This window comes from Charadrius vociferus, unplaced genomic scaffold (genome assembly GCF_000708025.1).
Source record: "Charadrius vociferus isolate BGI_N301 unplaced genomic scaffold, ASM70802v2 scaffold134, whole genome shotgun sequence".
NCBI lineage: Eukaryota > Metazoa > Chordata > Aves > Charadriiformes > Charadriidae > Charadrius > Charadrius vociferus.
Genome location: NW_009648333.1, coordinates 3,868,112 through 3,895,989, shown reverse-complemented (window position 1 = coordinate 3,895,989; position 27,878 = coordinate 3,868,112). Strand labels below are relative to the sequence as shown.

General features: G+C 36.3%; 1 protein-coding gene across 1 annotated transcript in view; it reads left to right on the top strand.

The window, feature by feature from the left end:
• Nucleotides 1-27,878, top strand: part of FRYL (FRY-like) — a 142,903-nt gene that overhangs the window by 68,968 nt on the left and 46,057 nt on the right. The window contains exons 12-36 of the mRNA XM_009884974.1: nt 93-196; nt 826-934; nt 1,900-1,986; nt 2,662-2,833; nt 4,782-4,914; nt 5,176-5,283; nt 6,500-6,737; nt 7,421-7,606; nt 7,707-7,793; nt 8,616-8,884; nt 9,320-9,515; nt 10,595-10,719; nt 13,204-13,261; nt 14,262-14,353; nt 16,032-16,204; nt 16,705-16,865; nt 17,398-17,508; nt 18,428-18,582; nt 18,832-18,931; nt 20,101-20,269; nt 20,986-21,245; nt 22,190-22,330; nt 23,805-23,973; nt 25,293-25,377; nt 27,024-27,136. Coding sequence (XP_009883276.1) covers nt 93-196; nt 826-934; nt 1,900-1,986; nt 2,662-2,833; nt 4,782-4,914; nt 5,176-5,283; nt 6,500-6,737; nt 7,421-7,606; nt 7,707-7,793; nt 8,616-8,884; nt 9,320-9,515; nt 10,595-10,719; nt 13,204-13,261; nt 14,262-14,353; nt 16,032-16,204; nt 16,705-16,865; nt 17,398-17,508; nt 18,428-18,582; nt 18,832-18,931; nt 20,101-20,269; nt 20,986-21,245; nt 22,190-22,330; nt 23,805-23,973; nt 25,293-25,377; nt 27,024-27,136 — 3,601 coding nt within the window. The remainder of the gene's footprint in view (nt 1-92; nt 197-825; nt 935-1,899; nt 1,987-2,661; nt 2,834-4,781; nt 4,915-5,175; nt 5,284-6,499; nt 6,738-7,420; nt 7,607-7,706; nt 7,794-8,615; nt 8,885-9,319; nt 9,516-10,594; nt 10,720-13,203; nt 13,262-14,261; nt 14,354-16,031; nt 16,205-16,704; nt 16,866-17,397; nt 17,509-18,427; nt 18,583-18,831; nt 18,932-20,100; nt 20,270-20,985; nt 21,246-22,189; nt 22,331-23,804; nt 23,974-25,292; nt 25,378-27,023; nt 27,137-27,878) is intronic.

Here is a 27,878-nt window from a genome sequence, read left to right as displayed (position 1 = left end):
ATTTTAAAATATTCTCAAAAGTTAAAAGAGCAATAATAGAATTTTCTGAGTGTCTCACAGGCAACAGTAACTATTTTTCATTTATTTTACAGAATAAAGATCCCAAAATGTCCCGAGTTGCACTGGAATCTTTGTATAGGTTATTGTGGGTTTATGTTATTAGAATAAAATGTGAAAGCAACACTGTAACTCAAAGGTAAGTTCATTATGCAAAGGATTTTAAACTATTGCTTGGTGGGTTTTTTTCCCCCTAGTGATATCAGAAGAGATCTTGAAGGTGGCTCAGTGATGGTCTAGTCAGGTAAACAGGGGAACAAAGACTTCATCTTAATAGAGAAAAACAAAAAAAAAATTGATTAGTTTGATGAGGAGAAGGAATAGAGTCTACAATTGTCTTTGCAGGTATAGAAGAGGGTGGAGGGATAAGAAGCAGGAAATTTGTCAAAGTTAAAAGGCATGTATGGTACCAGAACAAGTAGGGTATGAAGTGGCCATTACTGAGTATGGGCTGGAAATGAAAAGGTTTTCTTTATAAATTAGCATCATGACAATTTGGAATAGCCATTCAGATTTTGCCCTTTCTCCTGACAATTACTAACTAGTTTAAAGCGGGATCTTGGTCACTTCATAAATGAGCCCACGATACTGTTGCCTGTGACAGCAGAAGGCTGGACTTTCTGTAGGTGGTCCTACCTGTCATATGCTTCTGTATTATTTGGTAGTAACCCCACACACTCGTCCAGATTTGAACTGTAACATCTATGCTATGATAAGAAGTTACTTTAAAAAGTTTTTTTATTTCTTTTTGTTTCTAAATTCTTGTAGCCGTCTCATGAGCATTGTATCAGCACTTTTTCCAAAAGGATCACGTAGCGTGGTCCCACGAGACACACCTCTGAATATATTTGTGAAGATAATTCAGTTCATTGCTCAGGTAAGAAGAGGTCTAGGTAGAGCTGTAAAAATAGGATGAACATTGTTTGGAAGAAATGTAAATTCAAGGTTAGGTTTTGAAATATTTGCACTGAACTAATGGTCTTATATCTTGAATAGAATTTCCCCAAATATGTATATGGAATGAAACGACTCATTCTGTTTCTACTAGTGGCAAAATTATTTTACTCAAACTTCAGAAACTATTGTGCGTGAACATTATGATGATTAATATTTACATTTGTATTGAACTGTTGTGGGTGTGTATGTGTGTATATATATATATATAAAGAAATGCACTAATATAATTAGCATATTCCATTATATTTTTATAAGGGACAAAGCTTTTGAATGTATTTAGCCTGGAGGATAGCCTCTGTAGACAGAAAAAATATGTAATACATGCAGTAGTGTATAGTTAGTATTGCATTGTGATTTATATTATTTTAGGTGCTTCTGTTGTCCTAATATCGAAATGCAGGTATGATCTTGCAAGATAAACTCTCATTCATCTATAACCTTATAGATTAGAGAGGTGTTTTCCTCTCTTACAGATAGATTGTCTGTGCTTCAGCTTCCAAGGTGATGTGCTTCTGCTCATACAGGGATGAGGCAGGACACACAACCCTTCACTGTTTATATGTTTCCTAGGGCTCCTCTTTTTATCACTAGTTTTTAGTTGTCTAAAACAGTTCATCTCATTTGTGGAAATGAGCAGAATTGTCTGGGATTTTTTTCAGGAGAAATGGTTCAACCATATCAGGGAATGAGCTGTGTTGAATTGTACTATATTTAGAAAAGAACATGAAGTCATAAGGATAAATAGGAAAAAATGAATGTTTTAAAAACTTTTTTATTTTTTTAAACTTTCAAGACCTGATACCCAGCACCTGTGGAAAGCCAAGAAATTTAACTATGCATATTAACAGAAAAGAGATGATCATATCAATCTATTTTGCTTTATAGGAACGTTTGGATTTTGCAATGAAAGAAATAATATTTGATCTTCTTAGTGTTGGAAAATCACCTAAAACCTTCACTATTAATCCAGAGGTAAAAAAAGCTCATTACTTGCATGCAGTGAGAACAGGGAATTGGGAGATTTTTTGGGGGAAAGTGGTCAACTATTTTTGAGCTGGGATGAAAGCAGTTTAATGAATATCTGAAGGGGTGTTCTGCTAAAACTAAAGAAGTGATTGTAGTTGTGCACAATTGCTGTTTCATTTCCAGTGAGTAAGCTGGCAGCAGTACTACAGTTCAGACTTATTTCAACAATAATTTCAGTAATTATGTGGGAATTTTTGTTATAGTATGATTGTTAAGCCTTTTCTGAGGGAAGTCGTACCTAGCTCTTAGGGTTCAAGACCCAATCTAATCTAACAGATGAGATATTTCAGCAACATCTGTCTTCACTGTGTCATTCTCAAGATTCATGTGAAGTTCTTTAGTGCTCTGTACTATCAAATATTTGGCATATGTTAATTAGTCTGTGTCAAGTCAATTAACTGGAATCAGAGTTGTGGGGAGGCACTGAAGGCTTAAGCTTTATTCTTGTTACTTTCGTTACCCTAATACATAACATTTAAATAATGTCTGTCCTCTGGGAAACGTACCACTGTTTGTTTAAAAGAGGGGAAAGATGAAATTCGTGTTTTGCCTCATCCGTGTTGCTTTAATATTATAATTTCTTCTGTTTTCTCTTTCTTTTTACCTTTTTTGGTATTGAAGAGGATGAATATTGGCCTCAGAGTCTTCCTTGTCATAGCAGATAGCTTGCAGCAGAAAGATGGTGAACCACCAATGCCAACAACAGGAGTTGTTCTTCCCTCAGGAAATACTCTGCGCGTGAAGAAAATTTTTCTTAACAAAACGCTGACAGATGAGGAAGCAAAAGTTATAGGTATGTTGTATTCTTTTGTAAGTTGGCATTCTAATAGGTGTGTATATATTCTTAATTATTCTCAAGGAGTACATTTGTGTAACTTTATTTCTGTATTTATTTTAATTGTTAGCGACAATCTAATGATAGTCTCTTTTAACAAAATTGCTTTGATTCTTTAGAGAGGACTGCTAGACAATATTGACCTTCTGGTGTCCAAGACCAGATCCATGGCTTTTTTTGAAGGGTTTTGCACTGCCAAATTAGCACAAAGAAACCTGAGTGCAATTAGCGTGGTAAATAGCATGGCAGTTTTTGATCCCTTGATGTCTGTCTGATGCCTCTCATTCACTCCCTGGTGGGATGGGGGAGAGAATCAGAAGGATAAAAGTGAGAAAGCTCATGCGTTGAGATAAAGACAGTTGAATAAGTAAAGCAAAAGCCGTGCACACAAGCAAAGCAGAACAAGGAATTCATTCCCTGCTTCCCATGGGCAGGCATGTGTTCAGCCATCTCCACGACAGCAGAGCTTCATCACGCGTAATGGTTACTGGAGAAGATAAATGCCATAACTCTGAATGTCCCCCACTTCCTTCTTCTTCCCCCGGCTCTATATACTGAGCATGATGTCACACAGCATGGAATAGCCCTTGGGTCAGTTGGGGTCAGCTGTCCCAGCTGTGTCCTCTCCCAACTTTTTGTGCCCAACACCAGCCTACTCGCTGGTGGGGCGGTGTGAGGAGCAGAAAAGGCCTTGACTCTGTGTAAGCACTGCTCAGCAATAACTAAAACATCCATGAATTGTCAACACTGTTTCCAGCACAAATCCAAAACATAGCCCCATTGTCACACAGCATGGAATAGCCCTTGGGTCAGTTGGGGTCAGCTGTCCCAGCTGTGTCCTCTCCCAACTTTTTGTGCCCAACACCAGCCTACTCGCTGGTGGGGCGGTGTGAGGAGCAGAAAAGGCCTTGACTCTGTGTAAGCACTGCTCAGCAATAACTAAAACATCCATGAATTGTCAACACTGTTTCCAGCACAAATCCAAAACATAGCCCCATACTAGCTACTGTGAAGAAAATTAACTACCCCAGCCAAAACCAGCACAATGTCACTGTAGAATGTCCCAAACGTCCCATAGCTGAAGTGGAGTGAGACAGTTTTCATTCTTAAACTAGTGATCTTCTGTGGATTGAGGTAGTGTCGTCCATTCAGGATCGGGATCAAAGGCAGACGAACAGAGTCCTCCTCAGACGTCGGCCATTGAAGGAAGAGAGAGCTGACCCTTTGATCCCTTCAGCCTTTATACTGAGCATGAGGCAGATGGGATGGAATACCCTCGTTGGGCAGTTTTGGGTCACCTGTCCTGTCCGCTCCTCCCTGCAGGTGGGACCCCACTATGCTTTTCTGCTTCCGACCTTCCAACGGGGCAAATACCAAAGTTGGCTGCCTTTGGGTGTTATAGCAATAAGTGTAAGCAAAGTCCTCTCTGCGTACCGTGCCTGGACATCAACTATAAACATAGGTCTTGTCACTCTGAGAGAGTGAACATTGTCTGCACAATATGCTGTTAATTTCAGTAGCTAGAGAGGCCCAGCTAAGAAGCGAAGTTACTGACCAAAATTGGTTCTGTGTTACCTCAAACCGGGACAGGTAGTTGTCTCTAAATAACTGTTTCAACATGCAAAATTTAAACTAGAACTAAATACTCGGAATTGAGAAAACAGAAAAGCAACTGATGGTTGCTTCCTTGATTATGTTCTTTCTGAAAGTAACTTCTACTTTCATATAATACCTCCTACTACTCATTTAACATGCTTTTCTTTTGACACTTAAGTGGGTGTTTCATATCATCTTTTGTACAAGAATAAATTTTTTCTAAGCTGAATAAGTGAATTGATGTTAATAAAAATGTGAAAATTAAATGAGAACAAATGAAAGAGGTGATCACAACTCTTTGGCTTTTCAGGAATGTCCATATACTACCCTCAAGTCAGAAAAGCGCTAGATAGCATTCTTAGGCATTTGGACAAAGAAGTTGGAAGGCCCATGTGCATGACTAGTGTGCAGATGTCCAATAAAGAACCTGAAGACATGATTACGTACGTACTGAATTACAGTATTTTCACTGTCACAGTTACATCCTGTTGTTTTTAGGCTGTAATGCTGCAGTTGCCATCATTAACGCATTACAATTGTTGGCTTTTTACTTGACTATCAAATGAATACTAATTTCATTAATTGATGATAAAAATGTTTGTTAGCTCCTTAGTTTTGACACAACATTGAAAATATTTGCGGTGTACTGAAGCAGATTTTCCTGTTTTTTTTTTTTTTTTGTTGGCTATGAACTGTTTTTGTAGGGGTGAGAGAAAACCTAAGATAGATTTGTTCAGAACTTGTATTGCTGCTATCCCAAGACTGATTCCAGATGGCATGAGCAGGACTGACCTCATTGAATTGCTTGCAAGGTAAGGGAGATGAAATTCTGCTCTTAGAAGATGTTCCTTTTTAAATGCTGTGTGTATAAGAGTTTGTCAGCGCACTATGTAGCGTGAGTCCACTGCATACAGAATCTGGTCGTCCTGGTCCTGCCTACCTTCTGCTGTTGGTCAAGTGTTACTGGCCCCGGTAGCAGGAGGTAAATTTATCCTGAAGATCTTGCACTTATTTTTAGAAAGAATTTTTTTGAAAAGTATTTCTGTTGCTCTGTTTTTTGAACTTGTCTTTCCTTTTGTTACTAGTATCATACTTTTTTTCCCCTTTTTTCTTTTCTTTTCTTTTTTTTTTTTTTCTTCCTATTGCTAATACTGTAAATTATCATAAAGGCATTCTTGTTTGACTTTACCAAAATGGGAGACAAGCACTTACAGAAAACCTTTTTTCTTGTACTCTACTAATCCTGCTTCCTTCTTCCATTTTTTTTGATCCTACACTACCCAGATTCTTCTATCTCTTATCTCACTTTAAATTGAATGTACCTTATCAGTACTGATAAGTAGTTGAGACAACTGGACAGCCAGGCGTTTGTAGGTGGGTAAACTGAACATTTAGTGAGAATATGTAGTTGTGGTAGATGCTGATACTCTTTACGTATGACTACAGTGATAAACGTTCCTCTTTTTAAGAATAAGATTTTTCTAACACTTTTTCTTCAGTGTCAAAAATCACATAAAAGACACGAATTATTAAGTAATAATACAGTACTGCATAACTTTCTTCTAATATAGTGGGCTGAGACATATTCTTAAGTATATATGCAAAAGAATTTTTTGCGAGTGTTTTCTCATACCCAAAGTAAAGCTGCTTTATCTACAAGAATAATCTGGGGTTTTTTCAATCTTAATTTGAAGAAAGTAACCCGTACATCACATGGTGCCTGCCTGCTGAGCTCTAAGGTGGTTGCTCAGATGCATGCAAAGATGTGCCTATATGAAAGACGACTATGTCGCTTGAAAATTATTTGTTTGTACTTCGTTTTGTGGAGCCTTGCATTATTTTGCTAGGGTAGTAGCACCTTCTGTTAGTAGCCAGTTTCAGATATATTTAGTGCAGAAAATGCAGCTGCGTGGCAGTATTCTACACTGTATAGTAAAGAAGGAAGAGTTAACACCAAACTCTAATTTATAAAGGCTGGTTAAGAGTATGCCAATCTAGGGTGATGATACCGGTATTTTTTCTAAACAGGCTGACAATTCATATGGATGAAGAACTTCGTGCCTTGGCTTTCAATACTCTCCAAGCATTAATGCTTGATTTTCCAGATTGGCGGGAAGATGTTCTTTCAGGATTTGTATATTTTATTGTGCGTGAAGTGACTGACGTCCACCCAACGCTTCTTGACAATGCAGTAAAAATGTTAGTGCAGCTCATAAATCAGTGGAAACAAGCAGCCCAAATGCACAATAAGAACCAAGATTCTCAGGTATTTCTAAATAAGGTCTTTTGATGTTAAAACATGGTTTGAATCCACATACAGTTTTACTAGTAGACTATTGTTTTTGTTAAGTAATAAAACTTTAGCTTGCGTTCTTACAATGGTTGAAGATTTTTAGACCTATTATTTTAAATCAGCATTTTCCCCAAAAAATTACTATTTTTTTTTAAATACTAATTACTAAAAATTATTAAGTGTTACCTGAACACTGATTGATGGCCACATTTTTGCTTACGTTAAAAGTTATCATGTGTAACTGGAAATATATTAAGTAGGAAGGGTCAAAAAATAGAAATAGAAAAAAGGACCATTTTTTACTAGCAAACAGAAAGGGTTCAAATAATTTAATTTTATATAGTCCTATATGTAAGAGTATTACTTATTTATTTTCCATTTTGCTCTCACTGCATCATTCTCATGAGAAAGTGAAATAAGAAAGGCTTTCTTGTGGTATTTGCTTGGACTGAATTCAGAGAAATACTAAAAAAACAGAGTAGCTGATACTGTGCCATTCTTACAATGCAAAATTTGACTAGTCCTCAAACCAGGACAATAGCCGAACAAGATCTAAATATCTTATGATTAATTCTGCCATCGCCAATAATGGAACTATAGGTTGGTTGTGTTCACTTTCTTCTTAATTTGCTTGATCTATGTGATCTTTTTCTTAGCGTGGTGTATCCAATGGGGCTGCCCATACCCTTCCTCTGGAGAGGAACCTTTATTCCAGTGTATTTCACGTGGTGGAAGGCTTTGCTTTGGTCATCCTTTGCAGCACAAGGCCTGCCACCAGGAGATTAGCTGTCAGCGTTCTCAGAGAAATAAGGGCCTTGTTCACAGTTTTAGAAATTTCGAAGGTAAGAGTTGATGACCCATTCCTGTGACTGCTTAATGAAACTGCTCTTGTCTTGTCTGTCTTTGAGCTTTTTATGCTTTGCGTTTTGTCTTTACTTGTAGAGTGAAGATGAGTTGGCTATAGATGTAATGGACAGACTAAGTGCCACTCTCCTGGAGAGTTTCATACATCTCACTGGGGCTGACCAGGTAGGAGAGTTTTTATGTTAAGTTGGATGTAAGGTGAGGTAATTCTTCAAAACTGTCCCAAATAAATTGTATGTATTTTAAATGATAGTGTCACTATGTTTATGCTAACTTTATCAGCAATTTATCACCTTAAACAAACAAACTCACCCAACCAACTGAAAAAAAAGAAACAAACCACCTCTCAAAAACCCTTGAGGAATGTTGTGAGTCTGACACCACCATTGTGTGCTTTCTGGTCAATAGTGTGTCATTGTGACGAACATATACACAGACAGCTGTACCTATATCTGTGTTTTTCTCATTTTACTCATAGGTTACAATTTCTTTGAAGCAAAGACCACTGCACGTTTCTGTAGTGATACAGTGTCTTAACAGCCAAAGTGTCCTTTACCCAGGATGAAAGCTATAGTAACTATCAATGAATAACAACTGAATTCCATATTTATATATTTATTGTTAATGCTTAAGTATCAAGGAAAAGTTCTTCTGATTTTAGGTTTAGGAAACAAGTTGGAATTCAGTAGTAAGGTTTTTAAAGTCCAGAATCTCTTGAAAGAATTAAGTCATCAAGAGTGAAAGGGCCTTTTGTTAGAATTAGTATACTGTTTCCTAATATCCAGTTCCTTCCCAAACAGCATGTTTATATAACTGTCCACATTAGGAACTTCTGTAAAAGACCCATGAATTAAGTAATTAGTTTTATGTATTCCAAATGGGGTTTTGACACTGATACTTTATTAGATATTTAGCAGTGAAGAGTTCATTACTTAATATACATGGTTATTAAATATTGCCTTGTTCTCCTTTTTTTTATGTGCACAGACTACTTTACTGTACTGTCCCAGTTCAATAGATTTACAGACTCTGGCTGACTGGAATTCCTCCCCAATCAGCCACCAGTTTGATGTGGTCAGTCCATCACATATATGGATATTTGCACATGTGACTCAAGGCCAAGATCCATGGATTATAAGCCTCTCAAGTTTCATGAAACAGGAAAATCTTCCAAAACACTGCCCAACAGCTGTAAGTTATGCTTGGACATTTGCTTATACCAGACTCCAACTGCTGTCTCCGCAAGTGGATATAAAGTAAGTTAATTTTTGAAGTAAACACAATATATTATTTTGAGTATTCTTTCAAGATTTATCATCATTATAATGTCTTTATGTTTCAGTGAGGTGACATATGAACCATTTATATTTTCTGTGGGTTTTATTCAGCTTTATATAACAAAAATTTAAGGCAGTTCTATCGTGGGAATAAAGTTATCTGCTGTAAAGATTAATTAGTTCATGCCTTGGGTCGTGTCATAGTTGAACAGATCTGCCTATAAAAGTATACATTATTGATGTACAGGTGTATTCTGAAAAATTTATTCAGAGTTTACCATGTTAAGAATTTTGGAAGCAATAGCATATACATAATTAATAAATGAATTAAGTAGAAAAACAAAGTGAAACCTGGTAAGTTTTATTTACTATCCTGAGCTTATTTATTTATTTATTTATTTTATTTTTTAACAGCAGCCCTATCAATGCAAAGAAAGTGAATACTACTACAAGCAGTGACTCCTATATTGGGCTCTGGAGAAACTACCTGATTCTTTGCTGCAGTGCAGCATCTTCTTCAAACTCCTCCACCTCCACAGGCTCTGTGAGATGTTCCCCTCCTGAGACGCTGGCGTCTACTCCTGACAGTGGTTATAGCATTGATTCAAGAGTAGGTTCTTTTAATGCTTACTGTAAATAAGTCTACATGTTGTTGGAAGTAGAAACACCTGAGGCTTATAATAACTATCATGATTCTTAGAAACTGGTGTAATTGCTATCATGATTCTTAGAAACTGGTGTAATTTGTCTGAAAACATGTTAAAACGTTTTTTCAGACAAATTACACCAGTTTCTAAGAATCATTAATATTCATTTGTCTTTCATTTGTTTAAGACAGTGTTTCAGTTTGCTTCTCCCAATACGTGCTGTGGAGGCTTTTCTGCTTATGTTTTTGAAGGCAAAATCTAATTATTTCATGAAAACATTAACCCAATCTCAAAGTATATTTAGTGGTAATGAAGAAGTGTTTTGTTTACTGTTAAGGTTTGTTGGTGGGTTTTGTTTTTTTTTTTTTTCTCTCAGTAAACGTCTGCAATTCTGAGCAAATAGCCTCACACTTCAGCAACTGAGGCAGAGACCTATTCAGGCATGATGTATCTTGTTATATTTTTCCTAACCACAGGCAGTTTTCTGTCTGCCTTGCTTCATCACCTGCAGATTTTTTTTTTTTTTTTCTGCTTCTTTGCTTATTTTTTGTTCTTCTCCTTTTTGGCTTCCTGTAGAAGGTACAGTAGAGGTGAAGATAACTCATGGACTATGTAGCCAGTTTTTGGCCAAGGCAGCTTATTCCACTTGTTTGTTACCAAGATCCTTTCCCTAAATCTAAGAAACGATAGACTGAAATCTTTGTTCTCTTTGAGAGCTGCAATGGAGCCTAAGGAGCTGGAGACCAGAAGTCTGCTGCTTCTCCCTACGGAGGGCAGATACGCTAAACATGCAAAGCATCTGTTTATCGTGTTGGGGCATTCGTTGTCATCTGACAATGAAAATTCAATTAGACAAGGAATGGAGAAGTAGTTAATACTACTTCACTGTTTCAGAGAGTCTTTTTCCTGTCAAAGATAAAAATTTCATTTTAATCGTTTTAAGTCACTGATCAGTGTGAGAAGACTGTAAAATTACAGTAGATGTTTTAATGTTACACCACCTGATTGTTTGGTAACTGCTTCATTCTGGTTTTCTTCTTAGGTCATTGGCATTCCATCCCCTTCCTCCCTGTTTAAGCACATAGTTCCAATGATGCGCTCTGAGAGCATGGAAATTACAGAATCCCTTGTGCTGGGACTTGGCAGGACCAACCCAGGAGCCTTTAGGTAACTGTTGTGTCTCGTCTCTTTTTATGTTAATTGATTAAAAAGCTGGGGAATCAGAGCTCAGAAAAAAAGCTTTGCTTTTTTACAAAAGCTTTCAAAACTGATTACCATTGTCTTTTCTAGCATTAAGTGGTGTGATAAAGATTGTTAGAGGTTGAAATAATTTTATGTAGAGCTCATGTCTGCATAAAGAAAAAGAAGTTAGTTGAAACAATAAACAGCTGCCTTTTATTGATATTAAAGGCTGCCCTTATATGAAAGAACAGACTGTGTGTTTGCATTTAATTTGATATTAATGTTTGAAATGTTGATTGTAATCATGTTTATAAGAGTTACTAAACTCTCCTTATTGGTATTGCCAACAGATATGTTTCTGAGCACTTTGTGTGTAGGAGTTTCATGATAACTGTATTCTAAAAAGACATGTTTGGATCAAGCTAAAAAAAACCCAAACAGTTACAACTGTTTTCTGACTAGTGCTGAAGCTTCTGAAATCTGTGGCACATGCCTCTCCCCTCTTTTCTTTTTTTTTCTGAGTAAACTTCCTGTAACTTCATAACTAATACACCTTTCTCATACATCGTACCAATGACAAGTCCATGTGGATTAGTTTGGGTTCCAGTAACTGTGATCTATTGTAGCAGAATTAAATTTGTGCCAAGTCACTTGTTCTGTCAATTTAATTTCATACATCCTTTTCAACATACCTGGATTCAGCTCATGATCCAAAACTTCTGGTTACCCTACTGTGACAAGTCTTCAAATTCAAAATGGTCTATCAAGCCATGGTGGCATTCCTACCTCAACTGAAAATTACTTTACTTCAGATCCTAATGTGCCGTACTGTCGATGTGTATTGCAAACCCACTGAGGTGAAAAGGCAGCTCTATGCCAGGAAGCCATGAGTTTAAAAAGGCATCTCTATGCCACTGTCCTCAACTGACAGCTCTCTCTTTGTGGAGGCTGGATGAATAGGGAGAACATCTGAGGAGAGGAAAACTTCCTGGGAAGGCCTTGCTCAGCATCAGGTGTTGTCTGACAGCACGCAACCTCTTATAGCGGAGAGTTACGAAGTTGTACCATGCTATATGCTATAGCAACCAATTCTGCTTCTGCAGAAGAAACCAGGGATTGCTAACACTCTTGGTTTCCAATGAGATGATGCTTCTCTCCAATCACTTGTTATCCCATATTATGGCAGATGAGAAGCCAAAGATATATTTGAAACTGTAATGCCAATTCCTCAGTTACAGTATTCTGTTTTGCTCCTTTGATAATATTCTAATTTTATATCATGTCTGGCTTTATTGTCCTACCAGGAGTAAAGCAAGACTTTGTCCCATGACCCTGAAGATCTGTTGAACAGTTTAAATCATAAGTCTCTACAAGTCTAGAAAATGCTTTCAGAAAGGATTTCCCCAGAAATTCTTGTTTTCTAAATTAGAAACAATTCGTTCAGCAAAATTAAAAAAAGTATATCTGATTCTTACCGGTCTTCGGATTTCTTTATTCTGATTTTTATTTTTTGTTTCTGATGACTAGCTTTTTTCCATTGTCCGGTGTGTGTACTCACACCAGATGCTAACTGTAGCCCAGCTTTCACCATTGCAGCTTTGCATGGATTTGTTTTGGTTTTTTTTAAGCACGGTGCCTCGCCACGCGGTATGTTTTACTTGAGAACTTTTTTCATTATAGATTATATTATATGCAGTCCACTTAACCTTGCTAGAATATTCTTTTTCTCTTTTGTTCTGTTACTGATTACGTGAACTTCTCTAGGTCTGTCTTGCTCTCCATTGGAAGTACTATGTTTTAGCACAAACAGAGCTTCTTCCAAATTCTTTTCTGTGTTTTCTATGTTTGAAAGAAAGTATAAAACAATCCCTAATGATGCTCAAGTCTCTTGTATTTGAGTGCACCACAAAAGTTTGTTCTGATCACCTGGACCCATTCTCTGAAGGAGAAACTTTGAATGATACAGCAGAGGAGTCGCAAAAGTTTGTTCTGATCACCTGGACCCGTTCTCTGAATGATACAGCAGAGGAGTCAGTCATTTGCCATGAAAACTTGAAGAGGTTTATGCTTTTGATGTCTGAATTACAATAGCACAGGAATTAGAAAAATGTTTCACACTCCAAGACTAAAGTGGAGGCGGTGGTTACTATGTTAACAAATATTAAAGTAAAACCAGTATGTTTTTACCTTAGTATTTTGTCTGCATAGATTCATACTACTGATGTCCTTTCCCTTATCCCCTTTCTGGAGTCATAAGAGTCTAAGTTTGGCAGAAGGAACTGAGTAGTAGTAATAAAGACTGTCGAGCTTCAGAGCAAACAGGGAATGTAACCACAGAGTCAAAGCACGTTGCTTTTCAGTTTTCATAGAGACTAGTCTGACTGCTGACAGCATTGCATTAGCATCTTTCAGTTGAGATGTTAATTTAATGGTTGTTTTTATTCTTTTAATTCTTTTATTTTAATTCAGGGAACTAATAGAAGAATTACATCCTATAATTAAGGAAGCACTTGAAAGAAGGCCAGAGGTAACTAGATATTTTCCGCTATATTCGGTATACGGTTTTAACTATCTTCTCACTAATGGTAGAAAATAAATGTTAGTTTTCTTCTTTAATTTCTGCACATAAAAACTGTCAGTATACCAGATAAAAAGGTGAGATTTTACTTTTTAAAATGACTGTGAGGTGTTTACATTAGAAGAGCTTTGTGTTTGTTTTGAGCTCTGTATTGTTCCTGTATCAAAGATGTGTTGTTTTCAGTGATAAAAAAATGTAACCTTTTCCACATTCTTTTAGTTCCTTTTACTAAGCATAGTTTTATACAGTTGTTATTTCATTATATCATCAGTAACATGCCCATAGTAGTACCGCCTAAGACACAGAATTGAGTTCTACTGTCTACCAACTTTCTTGTTTGGGGTTTTTTTAAATGAAAAAGGCTGTAAGCTCACCTGATTGACTGCTCTGACTAAAAATTTTCTGATGGAGAGCGTATTTTACAGCAAGGTTTAGAAGCCTCAGTAGGTAGTCATAGGAAATAATAGTCTCTGCAAACGCAAACTCAGAGATGATTACTCAGTATTTTTTGTGGTAACTGTCATATGCTTGTTAATAATAAATTTGTAATTAAATACAGATGATGGGAAGGAACATCACTTCTGTTTTAAAATGTTGGTGGGCTATAGTGTGTTTTGTCAGTCTTGCATGCAAATATGAGATAGATTGGCAGTTGTACTTCATTGTTTTATATGTTGCACTTTGTGACAAGAGACGAATAAAACCCCCTATTTCGATAATACGTGTAATAGCAAACCTAGTATATCTTAGAGATGCGACAGGGAAAAATTTTGTTCATTGTCTGGTTTATTAAAATTGCTCGTAATTTTGTTAACTCATCTTAAAAGGTTGGCACCCCTGATAAGTGATGCCAGTTGCAGTATAGATATGATAATGCATTATGTGCCAAGCTGGTTTTATACTTAGTTTTTCTTCTGCTTCATTTAATTTTGTTTCCTCTGTTGAACAGAACATGAAACGGCGCAGGCGTCGAGATATTTTACGAGTACAACTAGTACGAATATTTGAACTGTTGGCAGATGCTGGTGTCATTAGTCACAGGTAGGGGCAGCACTGATGAGATGATGTTGTTTATGTTTCTGAATTAAGTCACTAGTATACTTATGATTCAGTATAACAAGCAGGCAAAATTCTTCAGTGAGTTTTAGGATAACACTAAATAAATAGGCATGGTTTTATAAAACCTGGAATTTTGCTGGCTTTCTAATCCCTCCCTCCCCCATACCCTTTGTCACTGTGGTCTGTGTTTTATTTAAAATGCTGCTATTCCCCGGGACTTTGCTTTGAACAGGCAGTGTGTCATGTTCCTTCTTGTTTGTGTGTGCTCAAACATCGCACCAGTTATGCAAATCAAAAAATGCAAGTTACAACTATTCTATAACCAGTCTGGAATTCTTCCTCACCTGGAATCCTGATGCTAGTCAGCATGTCCTATGCAGAGAAGGCTACTGCTCATTAATACTGGACTGGTTTTGTTCTGAGGGAGGCAGAACATTAACTGGGTTGTTTATTGATTTGGGGTTTTTTCTCAGTTTGTGCTTTTTGTGTAGGGACACTTTGAAAAAAGACTTAAAATTCTGGCATATGTTTTACAAATCTCTTAGAAATTTTTTTCTGGGCAGGTGGAATTGTATAAGAGCAAGTAGGTCAGGAGGTGGTTAGGCTCGTTCCTCCCATTCTCTTAGACAATGATACCGAAACTTTTATTTTTCAACCTTAGCAATATAACCAGTGTGAAATTCTCAATCTTTAAGCAAGCTACTACAGTATATTTCAGAATATTGCCTCAGAAGCATTGCTACAATGCCGTTCTTCCCTTTGGCATGCTGATTTTTCAGAGTGCAGCCATTAAAATCGTACTCTTCCTTTCTTATCTTTTAAGGTGCTCACTGGTGTTTAATTAGCGTATGTAAAATAACTCTTAACCACAGTTGGCACCCTGGAACTTTGTCCACTTTTCTCTCAGAGGCCAGTCGGACTCTGTGGTGGCAGCTAGCAAGCAATTAAGGACTACCATAAACCTCCTTATCTTGCCTTTGGTGTGCAAGGCATGCTTTTTTAGTTGACTTCAGTACAAATGTGGAAAGATGGTGGAGGGAGCTGAGAGGAAAGGAATCACCTTTCTAAAAACTGTTTTTCAAAGGAGAGCAGGTTTGAATCACACGCAGTCTTTAATCTCCTTATTCAGTTTAGTACAGATGTCTAGTCAGATACTAAAGCAACGAAGCTGGGAAATGAATATATAAAACCAATAAACGGCTTTCATCTGCTAATAGTCAATAGCATGTCATGAAGTAGTGAACATCTTGACTGACTCTGCAAAAGCAGTATGTAATATGGGTGTCTATAGTCAAGTAGTAGTAATTATTTTTTCTGGTTTACAAATTGCATGGGTTTGCGGTAGGGAGGGCTTGATTATTTGGCTGGGGTGGGTTTTTTTATTATTATTATTACTTTCAACATTTGTTCCCAGTATAAGAGCTAGTTCTGTGGAAGGATGAGTGACTTCTGATAGTGAGGCTTGATTATTAGTTTGCTTTCACTGGAGTTTTTTATTTAATACTGTAATAGAAGTTGGATGAAGAAATGACTTTGAATTAAATATTTACAGTGATGAGGTTGTAGGATTTTTTTAAAGAGAAAAAAATAAGGATTGTTTTCAAAAATCCTTGTATGTATTTATCATTCTGTTTGATTTTTTTAAAATTTTATTTTTAAGTGCAAGTGGTGGCCTTGATAATGAAACACATTCCCTCAACAACACTTTACTTGAGTATGTCGATCTTACGAGACAACTCCTAGAAGCAGAAAATGAAAAGGATTCTGATACATTGAAAGATATCCGATGCCATTTTAGTGCCTTAGTGGCAAATATCATTCAAAATGTTCCAGGTATGTAAAAATGCTTTAATGACTTCTGATGACTGAATTTAATATGCAGTACATTTTAAAAAAACGCAAAAACAAAAATCCAGCTTTTCTCTCAAGTTTCAGAATACTTTCATAAAAATAATTTGTGTCATCGGTTTTGAATATAACTTCAGCAGCATGAGTTTTTAAGAGGCATTTTTGGTACTGTTTGTAAGCGTACAAGTAGTTTTCTTCTTTAGCAAAAGTCTTGTTGGTTGGCAGTGCATTTAAAGTCTCCAGACTAATAAATATAACAATATTACAATAGTACAAGAATTTTATAAATGAATAAAATTTATGTACACTAGTGGCATTAAACAGGACAATAGTAAATCTACATCCAGCTATTATGATGTTGAAATACTGTGTCTTTACATTGTTTTTTTCCTTTTATATTCATTGTTTGGGTCTGTTTCTGTTTTCTGTTCTTTATTTTAAAGAATGACAAAAGGATTGTGTCTAACTGACTGCTTTTCTTACAGTACACCAGAGAAGAAGTGTCTTTCCACAGCAGAGTCTACGCCACAGTCTATTTATGTTGTTCAGTCATTGGGCAGGTCCTTTTAGTATCATGTTTACTCCTCTGGACAGATACAGTGATAGGAACATGCGAATAAACAGACACCAATACTGTGCATTAAAGGTATTTCAGCACTTTTGAATTTTGGAAATAGATTGTTATGTTGACTTTTCTAATGCAAATTTAATATTTCAGTTTTTTGGACATGATTTTCACATCCTTGTTGCCATTCGTGACTTTTTCGTCTGCTGCCTACATGTCTTTTCATGACAGTTTGGCTTTTTTTCATACCATAAGCTGTTGCACTTGCTATAGGCATTTCTTAAAATTACTACTAAATGTTCACTTCACATGACTTCAGGCGTCAGTTGCCTAAGGAGAAAGGCTTTCATGTAAAAGTTCATTAACAATCAAACTGGCATATTAACTGTTACGTACGTCAGCATTTCAGTATTGGCAGTTCCTTGTATTTGGGAGTTGAGAAGAATAGGATTTGATGATTTCTTGAATAAGATGCTAAAGAGTTTTTTATTAGCCTTGGTCTTCCTCCCTTGATTGAATAGAAGTTAGTTTTCTGGTATTTTACTCAACTTGGTAAAACCACTTCCTGTCTCCGAGTTATTAAAATGTAGTGTTTCTCAATTACTTTCTAAAGGCTATGTCTGCTGTACTGTGTTGTGGCCCTGTTGCAGATAACGTCGGGCTCTCATCTGATGGCTATTTATACAAATGGCTGGACAATATTTTGGATTCACAAGATAAAAAGGTAATACAGGCAATGTCAACATTGCTTTGCAACTATCAGTGCCTGCAACGTATGCTTTAATGAGTTTTGCGGTCAGATTGGCCTAAATGCTTTAGAGTGGCTTAAGCTCAAAGCTGTTTTAGTAGTGCATATTTTTGCGCTGTCCTTAATATGTGTGCTCACCCTGTTGAGGAAGGCAGTCCCTAATCAGAGTCTTAAGAACAAAACAGATGGAAGAGGAAATGGCAAGGAGTGTATCGTTTATAAACCTCATGTATTGTTTATAAACTAATCAGCTAGGTTAAGTTCTAGTAATAAGCAGATCTTTTGGAAATTTAAAGGAGACTATTTTGAACATGAACTCTGGTGAGACTGTAGAGTCCATTGGGGGTCCTGCGGGGTTACGAAGACCAAGCTTTACGTCTAAGCAGTAAGGCAAGCTTTAGATTGAAAAGAAGGCCTCCATTGCACTAATACTATGCATAAAAATACAGCTCCAGTGAGCTACTTTGATTCAAGAGAAGGTGCAAGTCTCCCTGTAGATCCGTCCCTTGTATCCCATTGGAATTCCTGCATATGTTTAAGTGCTTTTCTGTATCTGATGCTTTCAGGTCTGTGTTCAGCTTGTAGTAAGACAAGTCAAAATACTATATAGCTCAAGGTAGCCTTGGAACTGAGGAAAAAGTCAGTAGAGCTATCTGGTTATTTGCTTCAATAATTTATGACTCTGCGTGCAAGTTGAACATTAAACAGTTTGATAGAATTACCTGTTATTTTAAGCTGTGGTCTCATTGTTTTTAGATGGAACAAATTTTGTGTATTGCAGTTGTTTGTGGGGTTTTTTTAAGTAAATATCTATTTCCCTGTTTTATGCCATTTTTGTAAGTTGGTCTTTTTTTCTATATTTATAAATATATATTGGTTCTTTTCTGGAATACAGGTTCACCAGCTAGGCTGTGAAGCAGTCATGCTGCTCTTGGAACTCAACCCTGACCAGAGTAACCTCATGTACTGGGCCGTAGACCGGTGTTACACAGGTTCCAAGCGGGTAGCAGCTGGCTGTTTTAAAGCTATAGCCAGTGTGTTCCAAAACAGGTACTACAACATTTTTTAAAACTTTAAACTTCCATTTCGAGGTGTGCTTTCATGTAGAACTGTTTTTTTTCCTCCCTCAAAGAGAAAAAAATCACCCCTGTTTGTGTGTGTGTGTGTGTTACTAGAGAAACTTCTCAAAATGTTATGTTATCCCATACATATCCCCTGTAAAATAAATTTCAGTAAATTTAAATTTTAAAATGCCAAATGTAATTTTACTTGTTTCACACTTCCAATTTTTTTCCCTAGGGATTACCAGTGTGATACAGTGACCCTCCTGAATCTGATACTATTTAAAGCAGCTGATTCTACTAGGGCTATCTATGAAGTTGCTATGCAACTATTGCAGGTTTGTAAGCAAATTTTGATTAATTTTTTTTTCTTTTAAAATAAAAATTGTCCCGTGCATTTAAAAAAAAAAATCCCTTATTATTTGATTATCTGTTCAGTAGTGAAATATAATGTATTTTTTTTCCTCTATTTTAGTACGTGGTTAGGCCAGATCCTTACCTAGCACAGATAGATTACAGTGGAAGCATGTCTGGTTTTGTGAATTAAGCACTCAAGATTTGTGTTTTCATAATAATCTGCTTTTTCAAGAGACAAAACCTAAATCAAGATTCTTCTGGTTTGGCCCTGAAACAGAGTGGTATATAGCTCGGTTTGTCCAAAAGCACCTCAGAGAAGTATATTGCTTTCCGTCCCTTTGCTTTGTCTGCTGGGATAGCAGTTAGATACCTGATTTTTGCATTAATACCAACATCTTTCATCTATCTGGGTGGAGAGATGGTAGTGAAAATCTTGTTATCCATTTAATTTACTTTTGTATATTCCTTTCCAGGGTCATTTAGGGGTAAGCTTAATCTTACAGGCAGCATTAGTGTTTAAAAATAAATAAATCGGTCTGTGCTGCTGGTGGCTCAAACCACGAGTCTTGGAGGGTTTTTCAAAGGTTTTGTTGTCAGCTAAATTCAACAGTAAAATCCCCACTGAAGTGACATCCCTCTTGATGTCAGCACTCACACCACCCTCCCTTTCAGCCCCATCTTTCTTCTCAAGCGAACGCCACTGCTTAAGATCAGCCAAACCTGACTTTTAAGGTATCAAACTGCTTTAGCCTCCTGCTGCATCTCTGCCCTCTGCCACATTAAAGATTGCGTTGCTCCCATCTCTATCTCATAGATAAGCAGAAATTGATATTGTTTGGAAATGCAAGTGTTAAATAATATTTCACATTTTGTTATAGAGAAATTTATATTTAATACAGTATTTTGTGATAGCAGATTTCTGAAATTTGTTGCTGGAATCTTATCAAGTGAAGTGCATCTTCATAGTTGTCTATGTTGTCTATGAAATTACCACAGTGTTGGTGAATACTGTAGATGTATGGAGATCTGCACAGACAGGAAACATTAAATGAGAGTACATTTACTACGTGGATTTTAAGAGGTGATTTTATATAAAGATTTTCATTGTAACTCTATACTTAGCTTCAAATTCTGAACATTACTGTTGTAGATCTTGGAACCAAAGATGTTCCGTTATGCTCATAAACTGGAAGTTCAGCGGACGGATGGGGTTTTGGGTCAGCCTTCTCCTTTACCACATCTTTATTCTGTGTCGTATTATCAATTGTCAGAAGAATTAGCAAGGACTTACCCTGAACTAACACTTGCTATCTTCTCAGGTATGGCTTTTAAACAAAACCAAACAACTTCGTCAGGTCAAAAGCATTGTACAAAAGGTCTAATTCTTATGTTTCAATAATTAATTACATGTAATTCTCTAAAATCAGGACAACAAGATAACGTCATCATAATGAATGGAGAAAATGGAATTTACTGAGTGACAATTTTTGTTTACTTGTATTTGAAATATATTCAAGAGCAAACAACATGAATCGAAGATACTTGTACTGACTAATAGCCATGAAAAATCACATTAGAGAAATAATTTTCAACTTTTTAAAAATTATTCTATTATTCTTTCTAGTGTTTTATTATGTACTGCAGATTGCTTGAAAATATTATTCTATAGCCTTTTTAAACAATTGCAGAATAGTAACATCTCACATCAATTAAAAAAACTACTAGGACTAATATGAGGGAAAAGAAATTTTAAGTGCTATTCTGCCAAAGTTTGTACATTTTTACATGCTGTAGGTTTTCAGTTCCCTCCTCCAATTAGAGTGATAGATACGTATGCATATGCTAACATGGTTTCTTCAACATACTGTTTGTCAGTAGTGTCTTCAATTAGCTCTAGTTAGTTAAACCAAACAATTATATCTGTATCAGAATTACTTTATATCAGTGTGGTCTGCTGGGCTCGTGGTTGTTACTACCAAAACGATTCTCATTATTGATTTGCAATTCCTGTATGTACCTAATTTTTGAATGACAGAAGTAAGTCAGAGAATCCAAACAGCTCACCCAGCTGGGAGACAGGTGATGCTGCATTATCTGCTGCCGTGGATGAACAATATTGAGTTGGTAGACTTGAAACCGTTGCCAACCATTCGTCGGCAAGATGAAGATGAAGAAGATTCTTTGAAAGACAGAGAAATAATGGTGAACAGTAGACGATGGCTGCGAGGAGAAGGCTGGGGGTCACCGCAGGCTACAGCTATGGTTCTGAACAATCTGATGTATATGACTGCAAAGGTAAAACTAATTACTTAAGTGCTCTGTCTTGTTCCAGTGGATCGTTGTGTTTAGGGTGCAAGAAAATACTCTTCAGAGATACTGTGTTACCAGACTTTCAAGAGTTTCTTCATATTTCTTGAGTTGCTTATGTGTACCCAAGTTATACCATATAGTTTTGAGGTATTGCAAGAAATATATATATATGCAATATAAAAGTTATAGTAATTGTTATATATATATATATTTCTGTATAGTAACAGTATACAACTGTTGGTTTGCAATATAGATGTCTAGCTGGATAGATAATGCCAAGTGGCCTGTGTACCTCTGATCTCAAAAAGAGGAGTTTTGGAACCAGTCTTGTTGCCAGAGGCTGATAGACCCTCCTCCTTCCTCCGATAGCTACTTCCAACAGAGAAAAAGTATTGGTCACATGCAGTGCTCCTGCCAATTCTTGATATCTTTGAATCCTACTGATGAAGAGATCACGTTTTAAGCTACAAATTAAAAACTCTTGGCAGCCTGTAGTCCATGGAATTTTATTCAGGATTATCAGCAACTGGGAGAATGCGTCTCTGCTAAATTTAGATAGCTTTTTAAAATCTATATGTAAATAAATATATAAAAATAGAAATAAATTCACATATAAATAAATATTTGTATACTTATATAATGTATAAAAGTATCTATCATATATAAATAAAATATATAATATGTACAAATATGCTCAGAGATATTTTTATATATTTATAGCTATAAAGGAAAAATAGTTATTTCCAGAACGTGTTTATCAAAATGAATGTATGTGAAACTTCATTCTGGAATGTTTAAAAGGCAACAGCTTCTTACAGGATTTGTGTCTCCTTTCTCTAGAGCCTGTCCCACTTTGTCAATACAATTTACTTTCAAATACAATGTTTTCTACTGGAGTTCTCAGGAGAGATCTTTATTTTGTTTTCTAGTATGGTGATGAGGTGGCTTGGTCGGAGATAGAAAATGTCTGGACTACTTTGGCAGACAGCTGGCCAAAGAATCTGAAAATAATTTTGCACTTCTTGATCAGTATCTGTGGAGTGAACAGCGAACCCAGCCTTTTGCCTTATGTGAGTATGTGATATGTGTCTCCTTAGTGCTATTGATATTTTAAAAATGAGTTGAGTGTCTAGTAACAAAGATGACCAAACAAAAAATGTGAGGCAGGATTTCTAGTGTCAAAATCTCCAACTGCGTAATAGTGTCACCTCACATTTTATGACCACTAAATACTATGAACAAATCAAATTCAGTTCTTCTGTTTGAGTTACTTTGGACATCTCTGTCTGAATTTTGGTGTCAATTTCAGTTAAACCTGGCATTCATTGTATGGGCTTGAGAAAGGAAATAAACCAGAAAGCATATCACACCTTAAAGATAGCTGAGGTTTCCTCAAGACAACTTAATGACTATTGCTATTTACTCAGGGTGATAAGTCTGAAACAGTCCGCTAGCTGTTTTGTCAGTTACAAATTGTCGAAATTTAGGATATACTAGGTGGATCATAGACCTTATTTAGTCAGTAAATAATAAAAAATTGAAAAGACTCATTAAACTGTGTACATCTGTCTTAGCATTTTTTTGTTCCTTTTCATAAAAAGGAAACTTAAGAGTTTGATTGCTAACTTTAGATTAATTTTATTAGGATTATACACTGAACAACACCTTTCCGTCATAAAGCGTAAATCTAGTGCAGCAGTTGGTGTCTGTTCATTAAGAAGAATTAAAATAGTTCCATAAGTAGTGTTTTAATTAGAAAATTATTATAGATTTTGCTGATAGTCAAAAAACCCCTAAATATGAAGTAAACCATCAGGACCTGTAATATTATTAAGTTCCTACTAAGGTCAGTTTAATTTCTTCATTGGTTGGCAGTTGTTTTCATTGCAAATCAGGAAATCTAGCTTAATGTTGCAGCCCAAAAGCTTTGCGCGTGTGGGTTGAAGAAGGTGACAAAGTAGTTCCACAAGTCAAACGCCCTGGCTCGCTTGCTTACCATTCATCTTTGAGTTCTCTCAAAAGGATGGAAATAACTCATGGAGCCGTAGCGACTCAAGAAAATGTAAGGAAAAAAAAATATGAACTTATTGGTGTTTAGAGTAATCGATGACTAGCAGCCATCTGCTGCTGCTTAGCAGTCACCAGGGTTATTTTGCTGAAGTAAGATGTAGTGGAGAATCCTTAATAAAATATTGCTATAGTTAGGTGTTCATTCTTATCAGAGTATATAAAGGCCTTGAACATTTGGGGAATTAATTGTTTTTTCCCATTCTGTAATTTAGGATAGTCCTGAAAAGCAGACAGATAATATAGTAAAATAAAGCACCTGTGTGCCGTGTAGGGCCGGTGTGATTATTCTCACATGACTAAGTATTAAAGCAAAAAAAAATCCCCACCCGAAGCCCCCTCAAAACTATTGATTCTAACAAGTTGTGGTATTTAAATCTCCTATTTTCATTTTTTTTTTTTTTAAATTGAGTCACTGCAATAAAAATTTTATTTATGTACATACTATTTTATATATATACTTCTTTTTGATGGCAGGTAAAGAAAGTTATTGTTTATTTGGGTAGAGATAAAACAATGCAACTACTAGAAGAGCTGGTGAGTGAACTTCAGCTTACAGATCCTGTCAGTTCAGGAGTCACCCATATGGATAATCCACCATATTACCGCATTACTTCCAGTTACAAAATCCCCTCTGTCACTTCAGGTGAGAATTTATTAACTTAAACTTTTATTATTGTCGATGATAAACATGTTGTTATCAATCAGTTATAATATTAGAGTTCATCTGTAAATATTCAATAGGAGTACAATGTTCTGTTTCTTAAAGTAAATTAAGCCACAAAACTCGTTTTACAAGGTCTGAAGTTTTTGGTGTATCCAGAGTTCTTGTCAAAGAACATCTGAGTGGTTGACAAGGAACAGGTTTGTATTTGTTAGGCTTTGTCTATGTTCAGATCTTGTACTGTTTGTCCTCATTCTGTCACTTTTATGACAACTCAGTCAAACAGATGGGAAAATGTATGTAATTTTAAATCCATGTAAGTTGTTATATTGTAAATTCTGTTATAGACACAAGCTGCATCATTTATTCAAGAGGATTTAAGTGAACTTACTTAGGAGAATTTACTTAGAAATAATTAACAGTTAACAATAGATCAATCATCAAAGAAACCCCCACTGAAAATACAAAAAGTGTCTACCTCATGCGTCAATCCAAGAACATGCCGAGAAACGTGGGGGAAAGCTGTCTGGTTTGGGTGAAGCGTCTTTCAAAGTGAGCCACAGAAGACGTGGATGGGAGGGGATCTAAGCAAGGACACAGCTTGTGTGCTGCAAAGCTGTCAGTGTTATGAGTCAGCCTGGGCCCATCACGTAGGGATTATTGGATCACAAGGTGGATGCATTGGCGCTTGTTCATGAAAGTGTTTAAAAAGTATGAAAAAAAAAAAATATGGGGCTGCTGCACTTAAGTGTAACTGAGAGTAGCAAAATCTGTGTGGAGGGTGCAAAATAATTTCCAGTTGTGGTCATCTATTCAGTGTGATGCTTGCAAGTTTCTCTTAAAAATAAATCGATACAAGCTTCACTGCAGGCTGTTTGGTTTTAATCCCTAATCTCTGTGTGGTTTGAATTAACTGCATACCAAAGTCCAGCTACATTTTACAGATTGCTATGAGGTATAGCATACTGGAAAGAAAGAAACAGGTCTCTAGATCCTGCTTCAAAAACAAGCCTTTCTACTTACTTTACATTGAAGACTCAGAGATTCCTGGAATGGATTCTTTTGATTTTTTTCCAGTTAGTGAAATTATGGTAGCAGCTCAGAATCTTTTCATCTAAACAACAATTTTTTCTTGCATGTGAAAGTAATTTCTGTGGCTCAGTGTGTGTTTGTGCCAATTGCTCTAGTGTAAACCTGGTTAGGGCTCTTGGTGTGGACCAGTAAATGAGGGTCATTGCATAGCGCTTAAGACCGCTTTTCTTTTTTATTGACCAATCTTTTTCTTTATCCGTAATTCACAGGTACCACTTCTAGTAGCAATACAATGGTAGCTCCCACGGATGGCAACCCTGACAGTAAACACATAAAAGACAATATTGAAGAGAAGTAAGTATCTTCTCAAAGAGTAGTTATTAGTTGAATCGCAGGAATTCCTGGTAGGTACTATAAATGCTTGCGTCTCAATGGCTCCAGGTATGTCTACATTGCAGGAAATACATGTAAGTTTTATAAAGAAACTTTGAGGAGCAGAACTGGAATACTATTTGGGATTAACAGTAGCGGCCTCAATTGTAATTTAAACTCAAAAAGCTGTGGAAGAAACGGAATACATTAAGGGACCAGTCCAGGTCAGGCTTTGTATTACTATAGCTAGATTGTTATTGATGCCTAAATTAGCTAATATTACACTGGATTGTATATGTTTACGTGAGAGAAATTATACTGCAGATGTATATGGATACATCAAGGGCAAATGTTATTAGTTCAGTGTAGCCAAATCACAAATTTGTTTCCTAGCTCACTAGAAATCAACAGTGTTGAACGCTGGTATATTCTCCTAGTGCGGGTATTTGGATGCCTGGTATCTATGACAAGATCCCTTCCAGCTAGTTTTAAAACAGATGCCCCTCTTCCTAATTTTTGCACTTCTTAAGAACAGTCTTTCGAGAAATTTGCGAGACAGTGGTACCCATGTGAGAGTGGTGGAAAGCAAACAGCTGACATAAAATTAGTCAGGGTGTGGACTCAGAGCTCAACAGTAACGGACTTTGGGCACGCTCTCATTTTGTGTTAAATATGAGATAGCTAACTTCAAAGTCAAAAGGGAGTAGGGATTCTATAACTAGCATGAGAAAAAGCATGCACAGAAAAATATGCACATAGGCCGACTGTAGAGTAGCTACTATGCAGTAAATTCACAAACCAGTTTATTTTGTGATGACTTGTTTGAGAGCCTTAGTAATTATATTTCCAATAGAATTTCCCAGTTGGACACTTGAATTATATTGGAGGGGTGGGGGCAGGACTGTATGAAAATAAATCACAGAAGACTATGGAATCTGAGGTGTCATTCAAAATTCAGCCTGGCAAGGCACAGACAAATATTTGGCTGCTATGGGGGCTGGAGCTGAAGAAACTTGTGAAGGCAGTTTTGAAAGTCTCTGCAAGTTTTGGCATATGCTGTAGGGTCGTCTAACACCTCCCCAGGGTATATGCTGCTTGATAAGATATACCATGTACGTCTTGGACTTGCCAGGAGGAGAGAATTTTAGAAACTTACGTAGAAACAGCTTGGAAATTGTGCTTTTAGCACTCATTTCTCTGATTTATTTACAGTTTATCAGATTAGCGAGGTAGGCTCTTGGACTGTGTGTATGGAGATAGGTACATATAGAGGAGAGATATATGTCAGTGCCAGATCAAATAGGCATTTCATTATTTCGCTCGAGTGAGAAGAAATTAATTTATGTATAATGATAAAAAAAAAAGTAATGTTCTTAAATGTTAATGGAAATGACCTAAACGAAATATAACTTATAGTAGGTTAACTCCTTGAATCCCCTTATCTAGCATTGCAACAGGAGGTGCATCTTATTCAGCTGAGATGCTTTGGCATCATAGTGATTGTCCTTGTAAGATGAAATATTTTTGCATAACACTTAGTTTTGTTGAAATACAGTTTTACTGACAGACCCTGATTAAATTTTGTTACAGAATGTCAGTTACTAGTGCTGCTTTATTTGTTCCTACAGTTACGTACATCTAGACATCTACAGTGGGTTGAACAGTAACTTAAACCGCCAGCACCACAGACTAGAATCTCGCTACAGCAGCAGCTCTGGAGGATCATATGAAGAGGAAAAAAGTAATATTTTTATTTAAAAATATTTCTGTGGATAGAAAACAAAATTTTCACAAGTTCATACTTTTGCTGAAGGTTATGGAACGTGAGGAAATAGGCATTATCAGTGGATTTTGCATGAACTTATTAAAAAATAAGTTGCTTTTTAGTACTGCTATTGAAGTCTAGCATACATTTGATTACAATGGCATGTGCAAGGAAGATAAATACACTTTCTTTCCTTCCCTTGTCCTCTGGAATGAGTTGTGAACATCTTCCCAAATGAAGCAGTTTTACTCTATTTTCTTTGCCAGTACCAACACCAAAGATAAGATAGACAGTTAAGCAGAAGAAACAGGAGAGAGACTAGGAGGAGGAAGATGAGATTAATGAGGAAAGAAATGATGGAAAAGAAGTTAAAAAAAATACAAAGTTAGAAGTAATTGTGCTTTTAAATTAAAGCAGTCTTTGTCCTGTTTGAAAAAAAAAAAAAAAGAGTACAAAACTTTCTGAGAAGCCATAGAAAAGGGAAGTATAGCAGGGAAAAGGACCTTGTTGTGTACCTCTAATTTTCAAGCTTTGTTTGAAAATATGTTTTGGGTTATTTTTTGTGATCTGTGGTCTGTTATTTCTGAGGTGCAGAGGTAAGGAAAGAGGTAGAAATTTCTCCTGAAACTCCATATACTTTTGGAGGCTTTTATTTAACGGAGACTTATTAACTGTTCGTACTTTCGTACCGGTGCCTAAGATATAAAATCATTGTGTC